This window comes from Salvia miltiorrhiza, chromosome 3 (genome assembly GCF_028751815.1).
Source record: "Salvia miltiorrhiza cultivar Shanhuang (shh) chromosome 3, IMPLAD_Smil_shh, whole genome shotgun sequence".
Taxonomy (NCBI): domain Eukaryota; kingdom Viridiplantae; phylum Streptophyta; class Magnoliopsida; order Lamiales; family Lamiaceae; genus Salvia; species Salvia miltiorrhiza.
This window is the reverse complement of record NC_080389.1, coordinates 34853183-34877832: the sequence shown is the minus strand read 5'-3', so window position 1 is coordinate 34877832 and position 24650 is coordinate 34853183. Positions and strand designations below refer to the sequence as shown.

Here is a 24650-nt window from a genome sequence, read left to right as displayed (position 1 = left end):
CGGAAAAACCCTTTCCTACATCCACGGCTGGTTGATCAGACCAACAATCCACTCCGCAAGGGCTTGCCTGGTGCACTGCAAACCGTACTCGTGTGCTTGCCTGGTGCACACAATCGTAAACTGAAGATAACCCCTCTTCAGCACCCACACACCTCGCGTAGGATTTCCCTGCTAAGCACACCTCGTGCTCAGACTTTTCACTCAGAGTTCAGAGTACCTTCCTGAACTCCGAATCACTCAAACACTCTTATGGGGGAGAGGTTTAAACGAGTGCCAACTATACTTACAAAGAACAAGTTCTTTGAAGGAAGTTTGACCTTTGGCTTCTGGGTAAACAGATATATGCCTAGGGTCTAAGAGAATGTATGTAATCAGCAGTGACTGATTTTGGCTTTGGAATTCTCTTCTTCGATTCAAGCTTTGGGCGGTTAAGCTTTAGGCTGAGTAGCAATTTCGGCAGAGCTTCAACTTATGTCGTTGAATCGGTGAAGGTTGAAGTGATCCTCGAGCGCTATTTGTAGGAGAACTCTTGAATAGATCCGTTGGCGTAAATCATCCTCAAGATTTCTTCCGTTGGAGAGCAATTCGAATTTGGGCTGAGGCTTCAATCTTCGAGGTTCCTTGTCTGTGTGGAAACGGCTCTCTTTAATGGACAGGAGATGTGACATCTCTGAAAAGTAACCACCATATAGGAATGACCTCGGCAGAGATAAGATATTCTGAGATCTCTGCATTTAATGCGGCTGTACTTGTGCGTACGTGGATTCCTCTGAACGTTGAAAGATCAGTCCTAGGAGGAATGTTCAACTGATACTTGACTTTAGTATCAGTCCTTTGCTCGCATTAAATAATCAGTCTTCAACTGATTCTTCAACTGATACTTCAGTTGGTAACTGCAGTCTTCAGTACTCAATCTTCGTTCTTCAGTCTTCAGTCTTCGACACCGCAACTAAACTAGAAACGAACTCTAACACTTGAGTTCAAAAACGATTCTAGTCTATTACATATAAGTCCTTATGAATTTTGGTATCATCAAAACAAGGGTTAGGATATTCCACAAGGTTCCCAACACATGTTGTTACTCCTGACCAGGTTCATCTCCTCTTAGGCACTTTCTCTGATGACGACGTTAAAGTTGCAGTTTTTTTTACTTGGACCTTAATAGCGTTCCTGGTCCGGATGACTTCTCGGGCTATTTTTATCAAAACTGTTGGGATATTATCAAACAAGACATCTTCATTGTTCAGACTTTCTTTAGGAAATCTTATCTGCCACATGGTCTCAAGTCTAATACTCTTATTCTAATCCCTAAAAGGAGACAGTGGAGACTGTGGCTGATCTACGGTCTATTATTTTATCGAAGTTCTTCTTCAATATTATCTCCAAGATTTTGGTTACTAGATTGGGTAAAGTAGCGACTAAGTGTGTTTCTCCTAACTAGTTTGGCTTCATTAGCGGTTGTTTAATCCATGATCACATTATGCTCGATTCGGAGGGTGTGGAATGCATGTGAAGGTCTTGTCATGGTAAGAATATGACTTGTAAAATTGACTTCCTAAAAGTTTTTGACACTATTTGCTGGGATTTTATCTTCATAACTTTGAAGGCTATGGGGTTTGCAGATAAGTTCATCCGATGGATTTCGATCATTTTCTCCTCTGCTCGTTTGTCTATTCTTTATAATGGCAAACTCTGTGGGTATTTTGCATGTTCTAGAGGAGTACAAAAGAGAGACCCACTGTCTCCCATCTTGTTCTGTATTGCTGAAGATGTGGTGAGCCATTTGTTCTTAAACAGTGTGATGTCAGGTCACCTAAAGCCTATGAAAATGGATCGGTCACAACAAATTTCCTACTCATCTGCTTTATGCAGAGATATCCTGCTATTTTGTAAGGCAACTAAAGAGATGCTAGAGCTATTTAAAATACTCTGGATTTCCATGGATCTATTTCCTGTCAAATCTATAGCAAGATGAAGTCTCATTTATATTTTACTGTTGGGTGTTCCTCTTGTTCTGGTTACCAAATTAACCAGATTCTTGGTTTTATTCCGGGTACTATTTTCTTTATGTATCTTGATGTTCCTCTGTTCGTGCGATGTTCGTTGGCATCCCACTTCTTTTCTATCAAGGATCGGATTCTCAATAAGTTTGCTAGATGGAAAGGTTTGTAGTTTTCCATGACAAGTCGCATATGCCTGATGAAGTCGGTCATACAAAGTTCGTTGGTACATTCGATGATGCTCTATAAATGGCCTCGTTCGCTTCTGAAGGAGCTTGATAATGCTTGCAGTAATTTCATTTTGACTGATAGTATTGATAAGTGTCCATCATTTACTGTCTGATGGGATCGAATCTGCGCCATTAAGGAAGATGAGGGTCTTGGGATCCATTTTTTTTGCTATTATGAACGTTTTATTTCTTATGAAAATGGCTTGGAAGGTTGTTGTTGGTAAAGAGTTCGGTTTCGGTTAGTTGCGACATCGTTATTAAGATAACTTTAGTAGGTTAAAAACTTTGTTGGTGACTTATTCGGTTTGGCTAGGTTTAAAAAGCCTGATTTCTAACATTAATTGTCTCAGACACTTATTGTCACTTGGAATATGATTTTTCTATTTTCTTTTGGACTGATGATTGGCTTGGATATACACCTGCAGATAAGCATCAAATTCTGCAATTCATGCGTGGATTTCTTCGTCAGTCGGTGGCAGATTGCTTTTATAATGGGGTTTGACATTTCTTGAATAATTTCGTGAACTTCTACCCAGAGTTAGTTTGTGACATTCTTCTTCTTTCTATTGGTGAAAATTCGGAGCCGTTTGTTCATGGTACGCTCACTGCATTTCTCGCATATATGTTTTTTCTCATTCTTTTTTTTTCCTAATAAAATTCGATCTATATATGCATATATGTATGTTCAAGTATTTGCTTAATCAAAGTGGCGAGAGACGTCTTCGTGCGAGCGCTGGGTCCCTACGATCGCCGGGTACGATTTATTTTTTCTTTTGAAATTTGTATTCCTATTTTACTTCTCCGTGTTTTTCTAGTACTTGCCACATGACGAAATTTTTATGTATTCACATAAACAAAATGTGTTGTACATAATTAGATATATATATATATATATATATATATATATATATACTACTTAAGGAAAATATATATGTATATATATATATACACACACAATTAGTGATAAAATGCTTCAAAGGAATCCCCAATCTTATTCTACGTGAAATTTACATTTTTTTTTCTTTTTCTTTTTCTTTTTAACATATTTTTAATCTCACATTAACTTTTAATGAAACTAAGTTAATGAAACACCGTCAAATGAAAACTTATATAAAATGAAAACTTATATAAAAGGTTTCCTAATTGAAATTTCACATTGAATTAACAAAGTGATCGAGATTAATTTCATTTGAAATTGCACCATTAATTTAATTTTATTATAATAACTTAAAAAATAATTTATATAAAAATTATTTCATATTAATATATGATCATACTAAATATTGGAAAATGATTTATATGATTATATATTACTCCCTTCATCCCATTACAAATGTCCTATTACTTTTGGACACAGAGATTAAAAGGTGTAATTAGTAGATAAAGTGGGTTGATTGAAATTGTTTAAATATTAAGAATAGAGAGAATATATTGACAAAAAAAAAGTACTCCCTCCGTCCCCCAAATAACTTTATAGTAGGAAACGACACAAATTTTAAGAAAAAATTGTTAAGTGTATTGGTAATGGAGAAAAAAATGTAATCATTAGTATTGAAAGTAGTGAAAATGTGTTATAATTAATATTGAAAATGGTGAATGGTTGAAAAATAAAAATAAATAAAATATTATTAGTGATAGGGTATTGTTTCAAAATGGATAGAAAATTATAAAGGGAACATCTCAAAAATGAAATATAAGAAGTTATTTGGAGAAATGACATTTATAATGGAATTTTCCATTATAATTTGGATAAAACGTGAGTGCAATAATTAAGCGTGGGTAACTATGTACAAAAATTTGAATAATTAAGCAAGAGGATACAGCAGGTTTTGTTGTACATGTGACGAGGGAAGGAAGACTTTTGGAAGCATGATGTCTGGTGTGGTCTGGGTGAAAAGAAGGAAGCCCACAAATTAAATTTAGAATATTTTAGTAAGTGATTTCACTTTTTGGCATCCAATAATAAATTGGTTGGATTTTGAGTGGTAAAAAAATTGGTTGCTTGATTTTTGAAAACTTTCTGAAACTGCGCATGTTTTTCTTGAGAAACGAGAAAGAAGAAAAAAAGTGTAAGTGGGTAAGGGCCAAAGCAAGAGGATATTGACTGCACTTGAGGGTTGGGATTTGGATTTTGTTTATCCAATTTTAATAATTTATTTTCTGACAAAGGGTCATAGTGTGTTTGGTTGTGGGTGTGAGAGACTCGTCTTGTCAATATGATTTTATCAGATTTTGGTGAAAGATGTTCATCTATATATGTTGTGTCCACATTTCAGCTCGGGACACATCATTGACCTTTGTTACATCATTCAAAGTTTTTTTGTTTGAAATTTCACCCATAAACTTTTCTAGAATGGGTTACTCCATGTATAGTTATATACTAGTTGTCAGTAGATGATTGAGATGAGTTAACTAAATTCAAAGTATTTTTTTTTTTTTGAAATTTCACCCATAAAATTTTTAGAATGGGTTGCTCGATGTATAGTTATATAGTTGTCAATAGATGATTGAGATGAGTTAACTAAAACTTGGATCGAACTGATTGAATGACTTTTCTTCGACAAAATTGCATTGAAATCAAAATACTACTCCCTCCGTTCCATTATTAAAGATACAATTTTCTTTTTGGATTGTCTCAATAAGGGCACCCACTATGGCACAAAAAAAAGGGATAGTAGTTGACGTGGAAAGGTGATTGCCATAGTGGGAGTTAATATTTTGTGGGTGCGCCTGCGATTGACGGACCTGGCTGGCCCACCTGTTTCCTCTCCAATTTCGGCCGTTTCCTTAGTTTTTTTTTTTTTTTTTCATTTTCCCCATTCATTTTCCTATTTGTTTCCCTTCCATTTTCCAACTCCAAACAAATAAATTTGTCAGAGATCGACATATCCTTTCATCTTTATTTGATGTGATGATACAAAGCAGCATCTGTATTTGATGTGATGATACAAAGCAGCATCTGTATTTGACGTGATGATACAAAGCAGCATCTGTATTAGTTTCAATTTTATTTCCCTATATATATCTCCATGTATCATAAGATTCTTACCCCAAAATTTCTCTTCGTCTATTTATTATATTTACTTCTTCTCCAAAAAATTTAGAAACATCATGAGTGGATTTCCAAATTGGTTTGATCCATATGGATCAAATTCAATTTCACAAAATTCAAGTTCTCCTTCACAAAATTGTAACGATCCTTCTCAAAATTCCGGCAATCGTCCTCCAAATTTCTCTTGGCCACATATGTCTAATCCTCAAACATATCCCAACAATCCAATGAGTCAATCAGCCCCTTCATTTCAATTTTCATCCCAAGTGCATCCATTTCATGGATTTCAGCCATACGGATATCCTCAACAATGGTATCCCCCTCCAGGATTTTTCCCACAAGGATATCCTTCACAGGGGTTTATGTTTTCTGACTCTTCCAGGAGGACCAGTGTAGATGGGAGTGGTACTGATGGAGGCACACCATCTTCAGGAAAGGCAGTTCAAGGTTTGGAGAATATAAATCTCTCAGTTGAGCCTTCATCCGACGACGACGAAGAGAATACCAACATGCGCCGGGTGTTTTATTCAGATGCGGAGTGTGAAGTTCTTGCGCAATGTTACATCGATATTAGCATCGATTCAGTTGTTGGAAACGACCAAAAGATGGACAAAATGTGGAAACGCATTGCGAAAGCCTACAATGAAAATCGTCCTGCCAACACTCCAAGCAGAAAGTTTAGACAGTTGAAGGCTCATTTCTACAAGATGCAGAAACAGGTGAAATTGTTTTCTGAATGTGACAATAGGATTGCAAGCATCTGGAAGAGCGGTGCAAATGATGCTGATATTATGGAGATGGCACAAACAGAGTACAAGCAGCATCACGGTACAAAAGGTTTTAAATATGTTGGAGTTTGGAGACTTTTGAAAGAAGTTCCCAAGTTTGCCGAGGTGCAAGGAAATGTTCAAGCATCCAAGAGAACCAAAAATACAGAAGGAGGAGCCTACACATCATCTTCTACAGCTGAAGAAACTCCCACGAGTCGCCCAATGGGGCATAAAGCGGCAAAGAAAAAGGATAAGGGGAAGGGGAAAAAAGATGACCTCGATGCACTGCGTGAAGTTGCAAAAGAGCATGAAACCAATGCAGCAAAATACCTACGTATAATGGAAGAAAATACGCTTCTAAAAAAAATGAACAACTTCTAAAAAAGGAGGAACAACGTCTGAAGGAGGAGAGACAATGTATTTCGGCGGCATTTTCGGATGCGAAAAGAGTTATTCACTCGCATAGTGAATGCTTTGGAAGCCCACAACACATGGTTTCAACAAAGACCCGATGCCACAGGGAAGAAGGGTTTCACGCCACTACAAAAATGCACGAATGCGATTAGACAGTTGGCATATGGTGGCCCACCTGATCACTACGATGAGTACCTGCGGATTTCTGAAACAACAGGGTACGAGTGCTTGCGCCACTTCTGCCGAGGTGTTATTGAGGTTTTCGGTGGACACTACTTGAGGCGGCCAACCGTTGATGACTATCAGCGCTTGATGGAGATGCACGAGCAGAGGCCTGGCTTTCCTGGAATGCTCGGGAGTCTTGATTGTATGCACTGGACATGGAAAAATTGCCCAGTAGCATGGAAAGGCCAATTCACCCGTGGCGATCATGGAGTCCCAACAATTATGCTTGAGGCGGTTGCATCTCAAGATTTGTGGATCTGACATGCTTTTTTTGGAGTTGCAGGGTCCAACAATGATATAAACGTGCTTAATCAGTCTACACTATTCAACGACGTTCTACAAGGGCAAACGCCTTCCATCCCATTCACAGTAAATGGCACGCAATATGCCCATGGATACTACTTAACAGACGGTATATATCCTGAGTGGGCAACTTTTGTCAAGAGCTTCCAACATCCTCAAGATCCAAAAAGAAGGAAGTTCAAGGAAATGCAAGAAGCTGCGAGGAAGGATGTAGAACGTGCATTTGGGGTTCTCCAAGCTCGTTGGGCAATGATTAGAGGTCCGAGTCGCCTCTGGTATAAAGAAAATATCACTGACATTATGTATGCTTGCATTATTTTACATAATATGATAATTGAAGATGAAGGGGAAATGGCAAGCCAATGGGTTGAAGACGAACCAAGCACGTCGAGCAACAATATTGCAGGGGAAATAAATCATGGTTCGGTAGGAGGATTCAACGAGTACCTCAGAAGGGGTGCTAGAGTACGTGACAAAACAATACATCAACAACATCGATCCGATCTGGTTGAGCACGTGTGGGCGCGATTCGGCGATGATTAGTGTCATAATTAAATTTTTTTTAGTTTGTCATCATTTGGTATTTAAATTAAGATGTTGTGTGTATTTGTGTTTTTAATTTTAGTTGTGTGTTGTAAGCAATTAATTTTCAATAAAATGTGCGTTTGAATTTTAATTTTTGTTAGCATAATTATATTAATTTTAAAATTCTATGTTATCATTCAAATAAATTAATTTATTCATATAATTATATTAATTTCAAAATTAAATTATATTATTTAAATAAATTAATTTAATCATATAATCATATTAATTTTATTAAAATAAAATATAATACAAAATTAAATACACAAATATATATATATATATATATATATATATATATATATATATATATATATATGGTGGTAAAGTAATAATGATAGTGGGGTCCATGAATAGTTAAAAGTGAGGTAGTGCTATAGTGGAGAAAATATGGGGTAGTTGAAAAAGGAGGTAGTAGATGAGGTGGCACACATGTGGCATCCACTATGGGTAGCACCACAGTGGATGGCCTAATGAAGACACATTTCCTTTTTGGAAAAGAATTAGTCATTTAAGTACACTAATTAAATCATGGCTAATGAGAGTATAAATACTCAAATTTCTCTCTCTCTCTCTCTCTCTCATTAATTTACGCTCTCTCTCACTCTGTGTCAAAACTTCACGCTCTCTCTCTCTCTCTGCCATTACTCCCCAAACCCTAGATCACCGAATCCATGAGCGCCGCTCCCTTCGATCGAATCGGTGGCTCCATCCACCTTCAAAATCCGATACGCCGTCTCCCTTCACACTAGATCTCCGATACGTCGCCCTCCCTTTCTCCCTCCACCCTCGATCCCAGATTCGTGAGCGCCGCCCTCTTCCGAGGTGAGTCCACTCAGTTTCCGCCACCGAATCTCTAAAAATTGAAGTGGATGAGCCCAAAATTTCGTTGGGCTTCTTATTCAAGCGGTGAATTCGTCCCTGATTCGAAGGACATCGATCCGTTTGAATCTATGCCTTCAATGCCGCCGCCACCCCCTGGTTATATTGCTGAGCTTCACGGAGAATTCTAGTCGGAATTTGACGGGTCCTTGGGGTTTTCTTTGCCTTCGTTGTCGCCGCCGCCCCCTGTTTACTTTTCTGAGATAGAAGGCGGATTCCGAACTCCCTCAAAGGAGTCCTCCGATCCGGTGGTGCTTTGGAGGAGGGGTTGACGGTGAATGATGCGCCCGTGTTGCCGATCCAACGGCCCATGATTCGCCGTTACAGTCGCTGCCGACGCTCTCTCGCGATGAAGAAAGAGGAGTCCGATTTACTCCCTTTCGTATGCACTGAGAAAGGGGAGGACGTCCTCAGAGAGAGGGAGGAGGCGGCTATCGATGATGACACCCCAGAATGGTTGAGCGGCAATACTCCGGTGGTCCGACGGTTCCTCGAAATCTACTTACCGCCTGTGAAAAGGGTGAGATTGTTCTTATTGTACTTGTGTCCCTCATATTAATTGCCTTAGTACATTGTGGTAGATGGATTTCGTATGCTGAGATGATGATTCATGAGTAATATGGGCTGTGTGATTTGATTTTGTGTTATGGCTGTGATTTTGGTTCTGTCTTCTTCAAGATTGTTAACTGACTGAATATGGTGTGTGTCCTCTGTGTTTGAGGGCTGTGACCCCCTTGTGCTCATGTATGTGTTGGTTTGAGGGCTGTGACCCCCTGTGCTCATGTATGTGTGTTCGCTAATATTTTCACCACGCCGCAAGTATACGGTGTAGTTGCAATAAGTGGAAGCAAGGTCGTATCCCACAAGGATTGGTGAATTCAAACTTCTAAATACTATTAATAAGTTGTTTTCAATCTATTTAGACAACCAAAGATGAAGAGGTATTGAAGGTTAAAACAAAGCTAAATTAAAGCAAGCAAAGTAAATAACAATAACATAAACTTAGTTAATAAATTGGGGAATGACTCGAAAGAAAGTTATCCTAGGGACTAGATTTCGATGGATCGTAATGAACTTCAATCTAAGCAATATTAATCTTGATATGGCCTACTTATCTAGGGCGATCTCCCCACTAGTTTTAGCCCCCTCCCGGACGACTAAAACAGTAGATTACGGGTCATAATTGCCGTCCCCGGTCAATTTCTAACCTATAACTCCCAAGAGCACAAAAGATCAACAAGCCCTCACCCACCTCTCAACCTCCCGGTTTATTGAGATGATATGTATCAAACTCCTAATCTATTGTAATTATCCTCTCCCGATTCAAATCACAAATTAGAAATGCACAAAAGGTGGCCAACCAATCATACAAGAGATAAATCTAGGACTTGAAAAGATAACAATAAGCACAATCAAGATATAAATATTAAACAAAGAAATCAATCCATTACAAATCCATCTAATCCAATCCCTAAGATAAGAGATTTTAGCCAAGCATATTCATAATAAAAGCAAATCTCAAGTCATAAGAAAACATAAATAAAGATATAGAGAGATAGAGATTCATAGACAAATCCTATAATCTTGATCTTCAATCATGTAGTCTTGATGAGCTCCTTTCCAAGTCTTCCCCTTCTTTATTTGATTTTGGTGTTGTTTTTGTGTGTGGAAGAGAGAAAAAATGGTAGAGAATGGAGGCTAGGGTTTGGAATTGGAGAGAATTGGGGAAGATGAAGTGGGTGTGTGTGTTGGGGATGATGAATAATGTGAGGAAAAGGGGGAGAAAGGGGTTAAAAACGCGTTTGGGGTCCATTTGGGGGAGCCCCGCCCTTTTCCCACGGTCACGGCCCGCGTCCGCGGCCTTCAAACGTGGGGGATGCTCAGGGGACCCGCGGTCCCGCCCCGCGGCCGCGGGTGGTGACCGCGGGTGTCTCCTGAGTCGGGAACAGCTGACCCGCGGTCCCACCCCGCGGCCGCGGGTGGTGACCGCGGGCTACTGGGCGTATTGCGCAGGCCGCTCGTTTTGCTCCGTTCTCCCTCGTCCGGACTCGGATTTGGTCGCCGTTTGCGCTCACGGATTCCTCTCGAGACGTACTTCGATCTCATGTCTTCAAAATCCTCCAATTAATTCTTGATTTTCCCTGAAATCACTCCAAAACTACACCAAGGAATTAAAACTCAACAAAACTCAAAATTGGGATACAAACACATATTAGCAATCAATTCATGGGGGAAAATGACAACAATTCATGCGATATTGAGGTACGAAAACCATGTTTGTCAACCCCCCCAAACTTAAAGCGTTGTTTGTCCCCAAACAACAAAGAGAAGAGAAATAAAAGATAACAAACATGTGAGAATGAATTGGTGTCATTTCAAGGGCTTCAAATTTTTTTCAAAATATTTCACTAGTGTATCACAAGTAGATATGCATTTCAAGAAGTCACAAGTGATAGTAAGTTCAACATTATAGCCTCCAAGCTTGAATCCTCACAAGGTGAATGTTTCAATGATGCACTCGACTCTCAAGTGTTTAGAATGGACGTGTTTACACTCAATTCGAAACAATGCATGCAATCTACCATAGGCTTGCCATTTGTCCTAACTCTCTATGCTTCAATGTGTTATAAATAGAGATCAAAAAGGGCTTTCATTGGGTTGTAATGAGGGCTCTTTGGTAAGGTGAGTAGTTTTTTTAGGCAAAGTGACTCATCCCACAATCCATCAATCACAATGAACAAATCAACTTCACCATTTCTCTTATCAATCAAAAACCAAAATCCCTACATTTCATCTTTTCATCCTTAGTGATATCTATCATGGCTATGATTCAAAAGGCAAATCACTCCCCTTTATGCACTTTTATTCACATTCATTTTCATTTCTTTTTCTTTTTGAGCTCATAGGGGATTAGTGATTTTCACACAATCAAAGCTTGATAAGCAATTTCAATCATTTCCCAAACTTTTTTCTTCATCAAAGCAACCACTAACACTCTAAGTTCTACCCCTTTATCATTGGTTCATTCAAAGAAAGGCTACAAGGCACAAAAGGGGTAAACTAGGATCATATGAGAATTTGGCACAATTGGGGTCAAGTGGCTAACAAAGATGGCCTTAAATCACTTCAATATTAACAACACATCTACTTTTATTTTCAAGAGAGGACTCATGGCAAGTTCTAGAGACCAACATACATGCTCAATCGATTTACACTCAAGAACAAAATGAGATTGTGATAATATGACAATCAATGGCTCAAATCTTACAAGCTCATTATCAAGTTCTTGGAGGCAAAACATTTAACTCACTTGTCACAAGTTCAAACTTTTCATGCATAATCCACAAGTGATACACACAATTTCTTTTCAAAAGCAACATTCATATCATAAGCCCAACACACATTTCATCCAACTCATGTTTTTCAACAATCAAGCTCAAAAACAAAAGACAAGGAAAAGCTCAAAAACAGAGACAAAATCTCATTATTCAAAAACTAAACTAACTAAATAAATAAACAACGGATAAACGAGATAAGTAACCCATCTTCACCCTCCCCCCAAACTTATTTCACACAAAGGAGAAATAAGTTTGGATGAAGGAGAAAATGGTTACTTGTCTCGTACTCACAAACGAGGTGGAGGCTTAGGCGGTGGCCATTTCTCATCAAATTTGCATGCTCCATCCACCGCGACCCAAAAATATGGTGGCTTTGCAATTCTTGAGACATCCCGGGCGTCATGATAATCTCGTTCACCATCTAGAGTACCACCACACTCAAACAATTCCTTATTAGACAAATCAAAGTGAAAATCAAAAGATGAAGATAAATAAAAGTGAAAGAAGCAAGCCTTCATAGAATCGCCCGTGTTGAGGTAAGGATCGACAAAATTTTTGACTTTGCATTCTTTAAAACTTGTGAAATCTTCATCCTTTTGGAATTGTAGAGGTTGTGTTGGAAAAGTTGGGCTCTCGACTTCAAGGGGTTTGGAGAATTGATCCTCATCTTCTTCATACTCTTCTTCAACTTCTTGAGGCTCTTCACTTAGCATTGGCATTGGTTCCTCATACAAGGTTCCATTTTGTAGGCTAATGGCCATGCACAAATCATCAATTCGCTTTTGATTTTCCATAGTGGTAGCCAAAGACCTTCTTTGCTCCTCTAGCATAACCTCCGATTTTGCTAGACTTTTTTCTATCCAAGCTTGTGTAGTTAAGAAGCATTGTAGGAGATCGTCTTTCGAATTCGATTTCTCCACTTGATAGTATCGATTTCCCCATTGGAAGCCTTCTTGAGTGGAATAAGAATTTTCATAATTCCAACTATTGAAATGGTCCTCATACTCCAATGGTGATTGCCACTCCATGGCATTGCACCCCATGTCATAAAAGTCACCATAGGAAGGTGTTGGTTGGAAGGCTTTTTGGATCATTGGTTGCCTACAATTTCTTTTGGCTTCCAAAACACGCAACTTAAGTTGCATCAACGCCAATTGTAGTTGGAGTTGCTCAACCAACTCATTCCTTCCATCATCCATTTTTGGTGCCGCTTTTACGGTTGTGGAGCAATTTTCTCTAACAAAAACAAATAAACATATAAATAAACAAACATAAAAACAATATCTAAATTAGATAAAAACAACTTTTCACAATATCAAAAGTAAAAACTCAACCAATCCCCGGCAACGGCGCCAAAAACTTGTTCGCTAATATTTTCACCACGCCGCAAGTATACGGTGTAGTTGCAATAAGTGGAAGCAAGGTCGTATCCCACAAGGATTGGTGAATTCAAACTTCTAAATACTATTAATAAGTTGTTTTCAATCTATTTAGACAACCAAAGATGAAGAGGTATTGAAGGTTAAAACAAAGCTAAATTAAAGCAAGCAAAGTAAATAACAATAACATAAACTTAGTTAATAAATTGGGGAATGACTCGAAAGAAAGTTATCCTAGGGACTAGATTTCGATGGATCGTAATGAACTTCAATCTAAGCAATATTAATCTTGATATGGCCTACTTATCTAGGGCGATCTCCCCACTAGTTTTAGCCCCCTCCCGGACGACTAAAACAGTAGATTACGGGTCATAATTGCCGTCCCCGGTCAATTTCTAACCTATAACTCCCAAGAGCACAAAAGATCAACAAGCCCTCACCCACCTCTCAACCTCCCGGTTTATTGAGATGATATGTATCAAACTCCTAATCTATTGTAATTATCATCTCCCGATTCAAATCACAAATTAGAAATGCACAAAAGGTGGCCAACCAATCATACAAGAGATAAATCTAGGACTTGAAAAGATAACAATAAGCACAATCAAGATATAAATATTAAACAAAGAAATCAATCCATTACAAATCCATCTAATCCAATCCCTAAGATAAGAGATTTTAGCCAAGCATATTCATAATAAAAGCAAATCTCAAGTCATAAGAAAACATAAATAAAGATATAGAGAGATAGAGATTCATAGACAAATCCTATAATCTTGATCTTCAATCATGTAGTCTTGATGAGCTCCTTTCCAAGTCTTCCCCTTCTTTATTTGATTTTGGTGTTGTTTTTGTGTGTGGAAGAGAGAAAAAATGGTAGAGAATGGAGGCTAGGGTTTGGAATTGGAGAGAATTGGGGAAGATGAAGTGGGTGTGTGTGTTGGGGATGATGAATAATGTGAGGAAAAGGGGGAGAAAGGGGTTAAAAACGCGTTTGGGGTCCATTTGGGGGAGCCCCGCCCTTTTCCAACGGTCACGGCCCGCGTCCGCGGCCTTCAAACGTGGGGGATGCTCAGGGGACCCGCGGTCCCGCCCCGCGGCCGCGGGTGGTGACCGCGGGTGTCTCCTGAGTCGGGAACAGCTGACCCGCGGTCCCACCCCGCGGCCGCGGGTGGTGACCGCGGGCTACTGGGCGTATTGCGCAGGCCGCTCGTTTTGCTCCGTTCTCCCTCGTCCGGACTCGGATTTGGTCGCCGTTTGCGCTCACGGATTCCTCTCGAGACGTACTTCGATCTCATGTCTTCAAAATCCTCCAGTTAATTCTTGATTTTCCCTGAAATCACTCCAAAACTACACCAAGGAATTAAAACTCAACAAAACTCAAAATTGGGATACAAACACATATTAGCAATCAATTCATGGGGGAAAATGACAACAATTCATGCGATATTGAGGTACGAAAACCATGTTTGTCAATGTGTTGGTATGAGGGTTGTGTCCCCCCTGTGCTCATGTATGTGTTGGAATGACCTTGTGCATTTTCCTCTTTTGCAGCCTTCCACAAACGGGCGATAGAACTCCGACAACATTCCCATTTCTCCATGGCTGCCTTGGCCGTCCCATAGTGAAGCTTCCCATTTGATGAGTTTTGAAGAAGAAACAAAGCAATAGCTTGTCGTTCGGCCCCGCTGAGATCTTTCCTTCTTGTCATTCTCTTTTTTTTTTTTTGGTGGAAGCAGTTTTTTTTTAGAAGAATTTGGGGCGAAATGCTGCCCAAATTTTGGTGTAGTAAGAATGTGCAAACACCCCCTTTTATAGGGTTGTAAACATAACTTTTGGTGGCAATTTTAATTGAAAAGTGACGCCAATTTTTTTCATGTTTAATGTGTTCATTTTTTTCGGCTATTTGGAGGGAATTAGGCAGCGGCAGTTTTGGGAAATGAACAAAAATTTAAAGAAAAAAAAGGAATAAATAGAAATAAAAAAATGTGGCAGAAATTAATTTAATGAAATTTTCGAATTTTAAATTTTTTAAGTTTAAAATTTGAAGTCAAAAGTTAAAATAAAGGTCAAACAATTCACTAAACAATACCTAATCAAAATACTAATGGAGGTGGGCCATATCACTTTAACACCTAAACCACTACTCCTTAATCTCCGTGCCCAAATGAATTGTGTCTTAAATATTGGGATGGAGGGAGTAATTGCAATGCACACATTTCTTCCTTTAACTTATTTTTTATCAAAAAAAAAAAAAAATGAACAAATTACTCTTGACAAAATTATATTCAATATAAAAGCTAAAATTCTAACAAACGCGAAACAATCTAATTAATCAAGAAAATAAAATAAAATAATGCTACCCCCTTCTCTAAATAACTTCTAGAAGAGAGGGGCATGTGTTTTAAGACAAAGTTATTGAGTGTATTGAAAGTGATGAAAATATATTGTAATTACTATTGAGATGAGTGAAAAGATGAGAAATATGGGTAATAGAAAATTAATTGTGGTGGGGTATAGTCCAAAAATAAAAAGATAATTAGGTTTTCTGGGGATGGATCAAAAAAAATATTAAGAAGTTATTTTAAGGAACGACGGATTTTATGGATATTTTTAAGGCAATATACCAAACATAATATTATTATGATATATAGTACTCCATCCGTGTATGAAAACATGTCTAAAGGGACAATGACACGAGTTTTAAAAAAATTATTTTGTTTATTTAGTTAGTGGAGAAAGGGGTCCACAAATTAAGAAAAGTGGAAAAATTTAATTAAGTTATTGAGTTGAGAAATGAACCGACAAATTATTACTAAAAATAGATTATGACATCTTTTTATGGACGAATCAAAATGACAAAATTAGGACATCTTTTCATGGACGGAGGGAGTAAAAGATATCTCAGTCAAACACATCACACTTTTATCTCATACCGCGTACTACACGAGCCCTATATGTAATAATAGTTTAGTTGGTTCGATTAAAAACCAAGTTCATTTTATTGTAAATTGAGTTGATAGGAACCACTTATCTCTCTCATTAAAGATGACTCGTTTTCTATTTAGGATCGTCTCACTAAAGATGACTTATTTTCATACAAAATAAAATTTAATCCTTGAAAATTTATAAGGTCTACAATTTTTATTCAATTTACACATTCTCCTTAATTTTTGTGTCAAAAAGAAATGAGCTATTTTTAATGGGACATGTGAGTACTATATTTGAAAAAACACCTCCAAATTATACTAGATGAATAAATCATATTTAAGAAATTGGGTATGACAACTTTAGACAAACTCAATTTGACCTAAAAAATCTCATTTTACCACTGGGCAGTCTCAAGAGGATGACTAACAAAGTTCATTTGGTTAGAATCTAAAATCAATTAGAACTAGTTCAGGTTTCTTATTTTATTTTTTAGTCGAACAACCGAAAATTATGGATTTAGTGAATTTTAATTCCAAGTCTCTCGCATAATACTTGCGACTGTTATATGTATTTTGAAAAGAAAGGAAATACATTCAAACTCTTGTTCGATAAAAGCATCCACAGTGGGGGGTGCGCGCGCCCCCCACCAATGCAGCATGCGGCTCCCCCTCTGACCCTGGTGCACCGTGGAGATGGATTGGACGCGTATTTTACATGACCCAATCAGAAAAAAAGGGGGCAATTAAAAAAAAACTTAAAAATTGAAAAATTCAAATTTAATGGCTGATTCCTTTTTCTTTTCGGCAGAGAGCCGTTCAACGGCTCTTTGTGATTTTTTTTTCTTTTCTTTATTCATCTTTTCCTGCTATAAATTCCTCTCCCTTAACATTCACTACAAAAAAATAAGGGATTACTGGCGGCGATTACCACCGGTAAAAAAGGGACGGCCGCCGGCGATTCCATTACCGGCGGCCCTCTGCCGCTGGTAATAATCTCGTCGGAGATGTGATTGCCGATGGCGAAGCTCAGCCACCGGAGATTGGCGGCGGCCCTACCGCCGGTATATTTTCTCGGGAAACTCAGATGGTTTCCCGAACATTTACCGGTGGTTCTCGCCGCCGCTGATTACTGGCGGCACATTGCCGCCGGTAATCAACGGCGGTAGAGATGCCGCCGGTGATCACCACCACCACACCGATGGTCGTCGATGTTGGGAGATTACCGGCGGGCCCGTGCCGCCGCTAATTACCGGCGGCAATATGCCGCCGGTAATTAAATAATTATTTTAATTATATAATTATTTAAATTATTTATTTTATTTTATTTTATTTATTTAGTTATCTCCACTAATATTTTCGTATTTATACAATATTTCAAACCTTAGGCGAACTTCCCAGTGGGTCACCCATCTTAGTTGTGCTCTAAGTCAAGCACGCTTAACCTTGAAGTTCATTTTGAATTGTCCCCAGTAGAGAACACTCGTATAATTGATATATCTATTACCTATTAAATCATTTAAAGGATATTTCAATATACAATATATATCATATATTCATAACATTTGAATATGAGGAGATAATATCCAAGTAATGTTGTTAATTACGGACCAGTCTCGTGCCGCCCGTATTTTTATGGCAAATACTCCCTCCGTCCCGCTATTAATGGCACGTATTCCATTTTGGGCTGTCCCAATATTAATGGCACATTTCTATTTTTGGAAATAATAAGGGATCACTTAGAGCTTAATTAATTCACTAATTGTATATCTAAATAAATCTCCCCAATTATTTTGCAACACCCTCTCTCTCCTCTAAAACTCACGCACGCTCCTTCCATCTCTCTCTCTATCCTCTTCTTCATCCCTCCACCACCAAACCCTAGCGCCGCCTCTACTGCCTAGCTCCGCCACCACCCTCCGCCGTCTCCACTGCCTAGCGCTGCCGCCATCCTCCACCGCCTGCTGCCTCTCTCCCACAAAATCTGCTCGTCGCCTTCCCTCTCTGCTTGGCCTTGCCGCCTTCTCCATCTCGACCCTTTTCTCCACCACCCCACCGCCGCCTCAATCTGCTTGCCGTCGATCTGCCGCCACCACCGCCCTCGTGCCCTCCACCACCCCAGATTCTCGGTCACCACTGAGCTCCCTCACACCCCTGGCTCTGGCGTCCGTCTCCGTTCTCCGGTAATATTCAGGCCGCTCCACCGCCAGGGTTTCACTCCACCACTCAGCTCCCTCACACCCCTTGTCTTCGTTTTGATTTTTGTTTTGATTTTCAGAAACTAACGATTTTTGTTTTGATCTTTTGTTTCGATTTTATTTTTGGGGAATTTTTACCTTTCGATTTTGTCTTCAATAACTTGGGAATTTTGACACAAGATCTGAGGGATTCAGTTTGATTTTCATAGTGTATGTGTTCTATGATTTTTCGTGCATTTTTTGTATTTTGTGTTTGACAACCCATCTCTCGCCTTTCTTCCTTCCCTCTCTTCCACCGCCTTCCCTCTGTTGTCGTCGGAGTTCTGTAAAAGGGAGGGTCGGTGGTGGCTTCTCTGCCTTGGCCAGATCCGATAGTACAGGGCCTACAAGCTTGAGTTGAGATCTGAAACTAGTGGCTTTAGTTGCAGAATTTCTTGGATTTCTTGAATTTGGGGGAAACACATTTGTTGGACGGAGATGAGGAGGACAGACGAGGCGAAGGGAAGGCGGCGGCGCCGCCGGCGGCGGCCTCTGGTGTTGATGAAGAAGAGAGTTATTTATTAACAATATTTAACATTAATTAACAATAACATTAAACATGTGGTCCCTACAACTTTTCTCTTAATAACACTCTCCTTAATACCCGTGCCGAAAAGAAACGTGCTGTTAATAACGGGACGGAGGGAGTAAATATTTATTTTTTAATTTTTTTTAATTTGTTTTTTAATTTGTTTTTTAATTTTTTTATCAATATAGTTTATTAATCATAAGTATTTTAATTTGATAGTTTTAATGTATTTTTGAATTCATTTGCATATATGTCCTTATTTTTATGTCGAAACAATATACTCCCTCCGTCCCTGAAATGGCTTCCTCTTTGGGAACGGCACGGGTTTTACTAAAAAGTTGTAAAGTGTATTGATAATGGAGAAAAAGTGATATAATTATTATTGGAAGTTGTGAAAAGTGTTATAATTAGTATTGGGAGTGGTGAAAAGTGAAAAGTAAGAATAAATAAAATATTATTAGTGGTGGGGTAGGTTTCCAAAAATGGAAAGAAAGAAAGAGGAAGTTAATTGGGGGACGTCCCAAAATGGAAAAAGAGGAAGTTATTTTAGGGACGGAGGGAGTATCTATTTATTAATCAATATGTTATTAATTTTTTTTTATCAATCTACGTTATAGAGTATAAGTATTTTCATTTTGTAATTATAATGTATTTTGAATTCATTTGCATACCTTGAATTCACTCACAATAAATAGGACGATTTGAAAACATAAAACAATTAAATTGTTCAACAAAACACAAATGTTAAACAAAGTTCAAGAGTAATTGTGTTTGTTCAGAAACATAACATAAATAAAAAAAAAGTTCAACATGATATAGATACATAGAAGTGATGCTCAAGGTAGCTGACCCGACCGCCTCAGTATCTCCTCGAACTGACTCATCCGCTGCTCAAGGGCCTCACGTGCTGCTCGTTCGGCCTCACGTGCGGCTCGTTCGGCCTCACGTGCTGCTTCTTGGGCCGCCCTATCCTCCTCAGCCCTTTGGAGACGCTCCTCCAGTGTGGAGATCCGAGTCTCATACATCCGCTGAGATATCTGGGAAGAGCCTGTACTGTTAGTAGACCCCCTACTAAACTGGCTCACACCGGCACTTCCAGTGCCGTACAGTCGTGACCTACCGGGACGTACGAGCTCCAAGTAGACCTCATCGAGTCGGTCCTCTCGTCTTGTCTCAGCAGCAACGCGATGAATCTCCGCCTAATTCATACATAACAATACACAATTATTATAAAATAAATACATTTTACTATGTATTACTAATATTTGTTCAAACTTAAACATTTACATCAAGGTTGGCATCCTTTTCTGACACAAAAGTTCCATCTGCGTACATGTGTAGGCGGAGGAAAGTGTTGTACATAGTTAGATGCAGTTGGGGGGACTTCACCATCCACGAGTTGTTCATGCATTTATATAAGATAAATAAGGTAATATATATATATATATATATATATATATATATAATATATAGATTTATATTTATTAGATAAATACTTAATATATATATATATATATTTATAATATAATATATATATATAATATTAAGTATTTATTATATAATATTATATATATATATATTAATATTTATATTTATTAGATAAATACTTAATCGATAATTACTAACCAGACTCTGCTGCAGAATACGACTCGACTGAGACCCTCCAACGTGCCGACTGATCCCTGTACCAACTCCATCGGGCTCAGAGTATCGGTTCTCACGTGCGCGCCTAGAAACGGCCTTAACCTCATCTTGATCCCAGTATGCCTTGAGTCCCGTCCAAAAGGTGTCGGACATGCCAAGCGGTGTCTCCATCATCTCCCCTGCCTCGGTCTTCTCCTTGAGCTGTCTCTTATACTCGCTCATATTGTCATTGTACCTTTTGCGGGCATTTTTTAACCACATTTTTTTCACATCAGCCTCATCATCAGGGTTCCGAGCAAACTCTTTCTGTTGAATATATTGGTTAAATTAATATAACATTTTAACAATATATAATGATAAATTTATATATAGTAGAAATTCATTTACCTTGAATTCCTCAAAATACAACTCCTGCACCGTTGGCGGAGTTAACTTCCACGTGTACCCGCCTGGGTTCGGAATCCTCTTAAACGAGTTCGTGCAATTGGTGGAGATCCCCGGGGGCTCGATCAACTTACTGTACCAATATATCAAAATAATTTAAAGAATTACTTGATATAGACAAATAATGATTTAAATAAAAATACTTACCCATCAGTATTCCTCTGAAAGAGGATCCTCCTGTCGCGCCTAGCACAATCGGCCCTAATCTGCGCCACTGATCGGCCTTTGGGCCTTCTAGACCCAGATGCAGCAGCGGTCTGTGGAGGGAAACCAGACTCCGGAATCGCAGAAATGTACGGCCCAGAGCCTGACGAGGACTGTCGCTCCTGCTCAGGCCCACAAGATCGACTACCAAACCCCAAAAATCCTCTACGATGAGACATGGAAAGGAGGGGCTTACCTTGACGGCGGCGACCGGCGACGGCGACAGGCGGCAGGCAGCAGCAGGGCAGCGGCAGGGCAGGGGGGCTGGAGGGGAGGGGGGTGTTCTGGTCTTCTGGAGAGGGTTAGGGCTTGAAGCCCGAATTTGGGCTTAAAAATTAGCGGCGGCCCATTGCCGCCGCTAAAGCCCGACCCGCATTCTCCTTTTACTGCCGGCAATCTTGCCGCCGCTAATCACCGGCGGCAGATGCCGCCGCTATTTGTTAAATATTTTAAAAAAAAATTAATTGACATTTCCCGGCGGCGTGGCCGCCGGTGATCACCGGCGGCGATTTTGCCGCCGGTATGTATGCTATATATTTAAAATATACGGGTCGGCCGCTCCGCCGTTGGAAAGCCGCCAGTAATCGCCGGCGGCGGAGCAGCCGCCGGTAAATTTCGCCGGTAAACCGACGCTTTTTTGTAGTGATTTAACTTCACACGATTCTCATTCCCCTTCATCTTATTTCTTTCATATATTTTTGTGCTAAAAAATGGATGAGATTTGGGGAAATTATTGGAGCAACCGCCCCCAAAATCCCTCTCCTGCCAATGCAAATTCATTCGGCCAATTATTCTGGCCATTCTCTCAAGAATCAAATGTCGTTTCAATGACGGATCTTGAGGGAATTAATTTGAATGCCAATTTGCGGCGGCGACTGAGCCCAAGGTGGATGAGATAGCGACCATGCCGGTGACCACCAAACAAAGAGGTGTCTACACTCTGGCAGAGACGACACTCATCTGCAGTTTGTATGTGGAGACAACATGCTGGTGGACGTCGTTTTCTACCAAATAATTCATGCAGAATTATCAAGAACTAATTAGTATAATGACAAGCAGGGTCGATCCCACAGAGAGCGGATGAAATAATTCAATTCCCAGCAGGGTCGATCCCACAGAGAGCGGATGAAATAATTCAATTCCCTAAAATCTATAATCTTGGTGATGCCACCACGCCTTAACTTTGAGAAAATTAATTATAACTAAGAAATCAAATAATTCAAATAACAATCTAGAAATTAATTAATAAAAAGGTAACTCGGCTCAAATAAATCCACACACACTAATTCAAAGCTCTGACCATCGACGCAAAGATTAATTAATCCCTATCAACCAACTAGTTATAGGATACCGTGATACGCACTGACATACCCCAATTCCTACTTACTATGTCGATAGGCGGCTGGATACGCCAGTCCTGCCTATTTCCCTTATTAAAATATAACCTAGCTGGATACGTCAGTCATAGATTTAATATTCTAATAGCATTAAAAAGAAGGAACCCAGTTTAGACCAATTATCCTAGATACGCTAGTAATAATTAATCTACCAATTTATTCCTACTATGAACACGGTAGTTTTATCACTAATCAACCCTATTCCAACAATTACGGATTGAAGGTGCTAATTGACTGTAATCCAATTAAACCTAAGTTGACCAGACTTAAATAAAATCATAATTATCTTTAAACCCTAAGAATAAATCGAAATCAATAGGAACCAATTTTATGCTCAATTAAGTCTCACAGATTAATAAATTAGTGCTTCTTTATTCTCGTCGAATTAAAGAATTAGCTACTCATATTTAAACTAAGAACAAGCAAATAAATTAAAGCAAGCATGAAACAAGAAAATAAATTAAATTACAAATAAAATAAAATCACCACTTGAATTAAAACAAATAAAACCGTCTGCCACAATTCCTCCAAAGTAGTCGCCAAGTTCAAAAGCTATAGCAAAAGTAAACAAAACAATTCTTAAACTAGGGAAATAATGTGTAGTGCTAAAGAGAAAGATCAAATAAATCCTAACTCCTATTACTAAACTATCCGGCTATCACTTAATTAAAATCTAAGGAATAGAAAAACGTGTCCAACTCAAACTAAACTAATCCTATATTATATAATTTTCCTATGCGGCTAAAAAGAAGAACAAATAACTAATGGGATTAAAAATCCCTAATGTGCAGCTAATTACCTCCACAAATGCACACAAATGGGCTGCAGCCCTTAATCAAAATAAGGCCCCAAAATATAATTAAAAATAAGAGTTTTGGGCTAAATTAAATCTAGACAATTAATTCCAAGCCCAATCTCTAAGCATCTTCCAAATCCACGTCATCTTCATCAAATTCACGCATTTTTCGATCTCTCGGCCTCTGATAGCTTCTATTCACCATCCATGCGCTAAAATACCACAAACTTGGGCAATATATCATAAAACCATGACAAAACACACACTAAACTAAGTAACTAAAATGCACACATCACATGCGACTCCGTCAGAAGAGGACCAAAAGAGAGCCATGTATTGGGGTGCCATCGTCACCAAATACAACGTGCAACGACCCCAAGGCACCATTCCACGCGATGTGAAGCAAATCAAGTCGTACTTACAACGCATCCAAAGGGACGAGAAGGTGTGAGAGGCCATCTATGACAAGTGCCGGGGGAATTGGGCCTCCGGCATGAGCGTGCAAATCACCGCTCAAACACAACAATTGTACGCTCTCGAGCATGGTAGTGTATTCAAGTATCCACATGCGTGGAATGTGCTTCGCGAATGTCAAAATTTCGTGTCTATTGGCGAGGATGTCCATTCTGCCAAATGATCCAATGGCTCGAATGGTCTCTACACAACGACTTTTAGCGAGCAAAGTATCTCAACAAGGCCTCAAGGCCAAAAGGCGGCGAAGAAAGACAAAGAAAAGGCAAGAAAAAAAGGCGGAGCGTCCGGCGAGCAAACTCGAGCTCTCGAGACCATGGAGAACATAGTCAAGGTCATGGAATTTTTTCCAAACCCAACGCGCCGTCGCGGACGGCATCATCTTGGGTAGGGACACCTCTCAAATGAGTCCCGACGAGTTGACGTTTCACTTGAAGAAAGTGGAGAAAATCAAACGTCGCAATGAAATTTAGTATTTTATTTTTGATTTAATTTAATATTTTATTTTTATTGTAATTCAATTTAAATTTTGTAGTGTTAAATTTTAATTTAAATGATTTTTTTTTTGTTAGATTTAGTGTTAATTTTAATTGAAAATAATATTAAAAATAAAGATTAAAAAAATTAAGAGTCAAGGTGTTGGCTCTTCTAATGTGGAGGGTATGCTCTTAAATGGTGGGGACACTTTTAAGAGCCCACCTTAGCTCTCCAATGCGGATCCCTAATGTTCGAAAGTATTTGTCCTCGTCATGAAAATAATGTCGAAAAAATAGTAACTCATTTTTTCTGAAACAAGAAAATAGTAGCTTCATGTATTATAAGT

General features: G+C 38.9%; 3 protein-coding genes and 1 pseudogene across 3 annotated transcripts; 2 read left to right on the top strand and 2 right to left on the bottom strand.

Annotated features, from left to right (window-relative positions):
- The first annotated feature begins 5476 nt into the window (after window positions 1-5476).
- On the top strand, window positions 5477-6433 carry LOC131018703 (uncharacterized). Its single transcript, XM_057947415.1, has one exon. It carries the CDS (start codon window positions 5477-5479, stop codon window positions 6431-6433), a length of 957 nt encoding a protein of 318 aa, XP_057803398.1.
- A 57-nt stretch (window positions 6434-6490) lies between these two features.
- LOC131018701 (uncharacterized) lies at window positions 6491-7537 on the top strand. The gene is made up of 2 exons (XM_057947413.1): window positions 6491-6833; window positions 6975-7537. Exons 1-2 carry the CDS (start codon window positions 6491-6493, stop codon window positions 7535-7537), a joined length of 906 nt encoding a protein of 301 aa, XP_057803396.1.
- A 10449-nt stretch (window positions 7538-17986) lies between these two features.
- Window positions 17987-18903, bottom strand: LOC131018700 (uncharacterized; annotated as a pseudogene).
- A 792-nt stretch (window positions 18904-19695) lies between these two features.
- On the bottom strand, window positions 19696-20219 carry LOC131016437 (uncharacterized). Its single transcript, XM_057945129.1, has 2 exons — window positions 20159-20219; window positions 19696-20070 (listed from the first exon to the last, which is right to left on the bottom strand). Exons 1-2 carry the CDS (start codon window positions 20204-20206, stop codon window positions 19708-19710), a joined length of 411 nt encoding a protein of 136 aa, XP_057801112.1. The 5' UTR covers window positions 20207-20219; the 3' UTR covers window positions 19696-19707.
- Between the last annotated feature and the right edge of the window lie 4431 nt (window positions 20220-24650).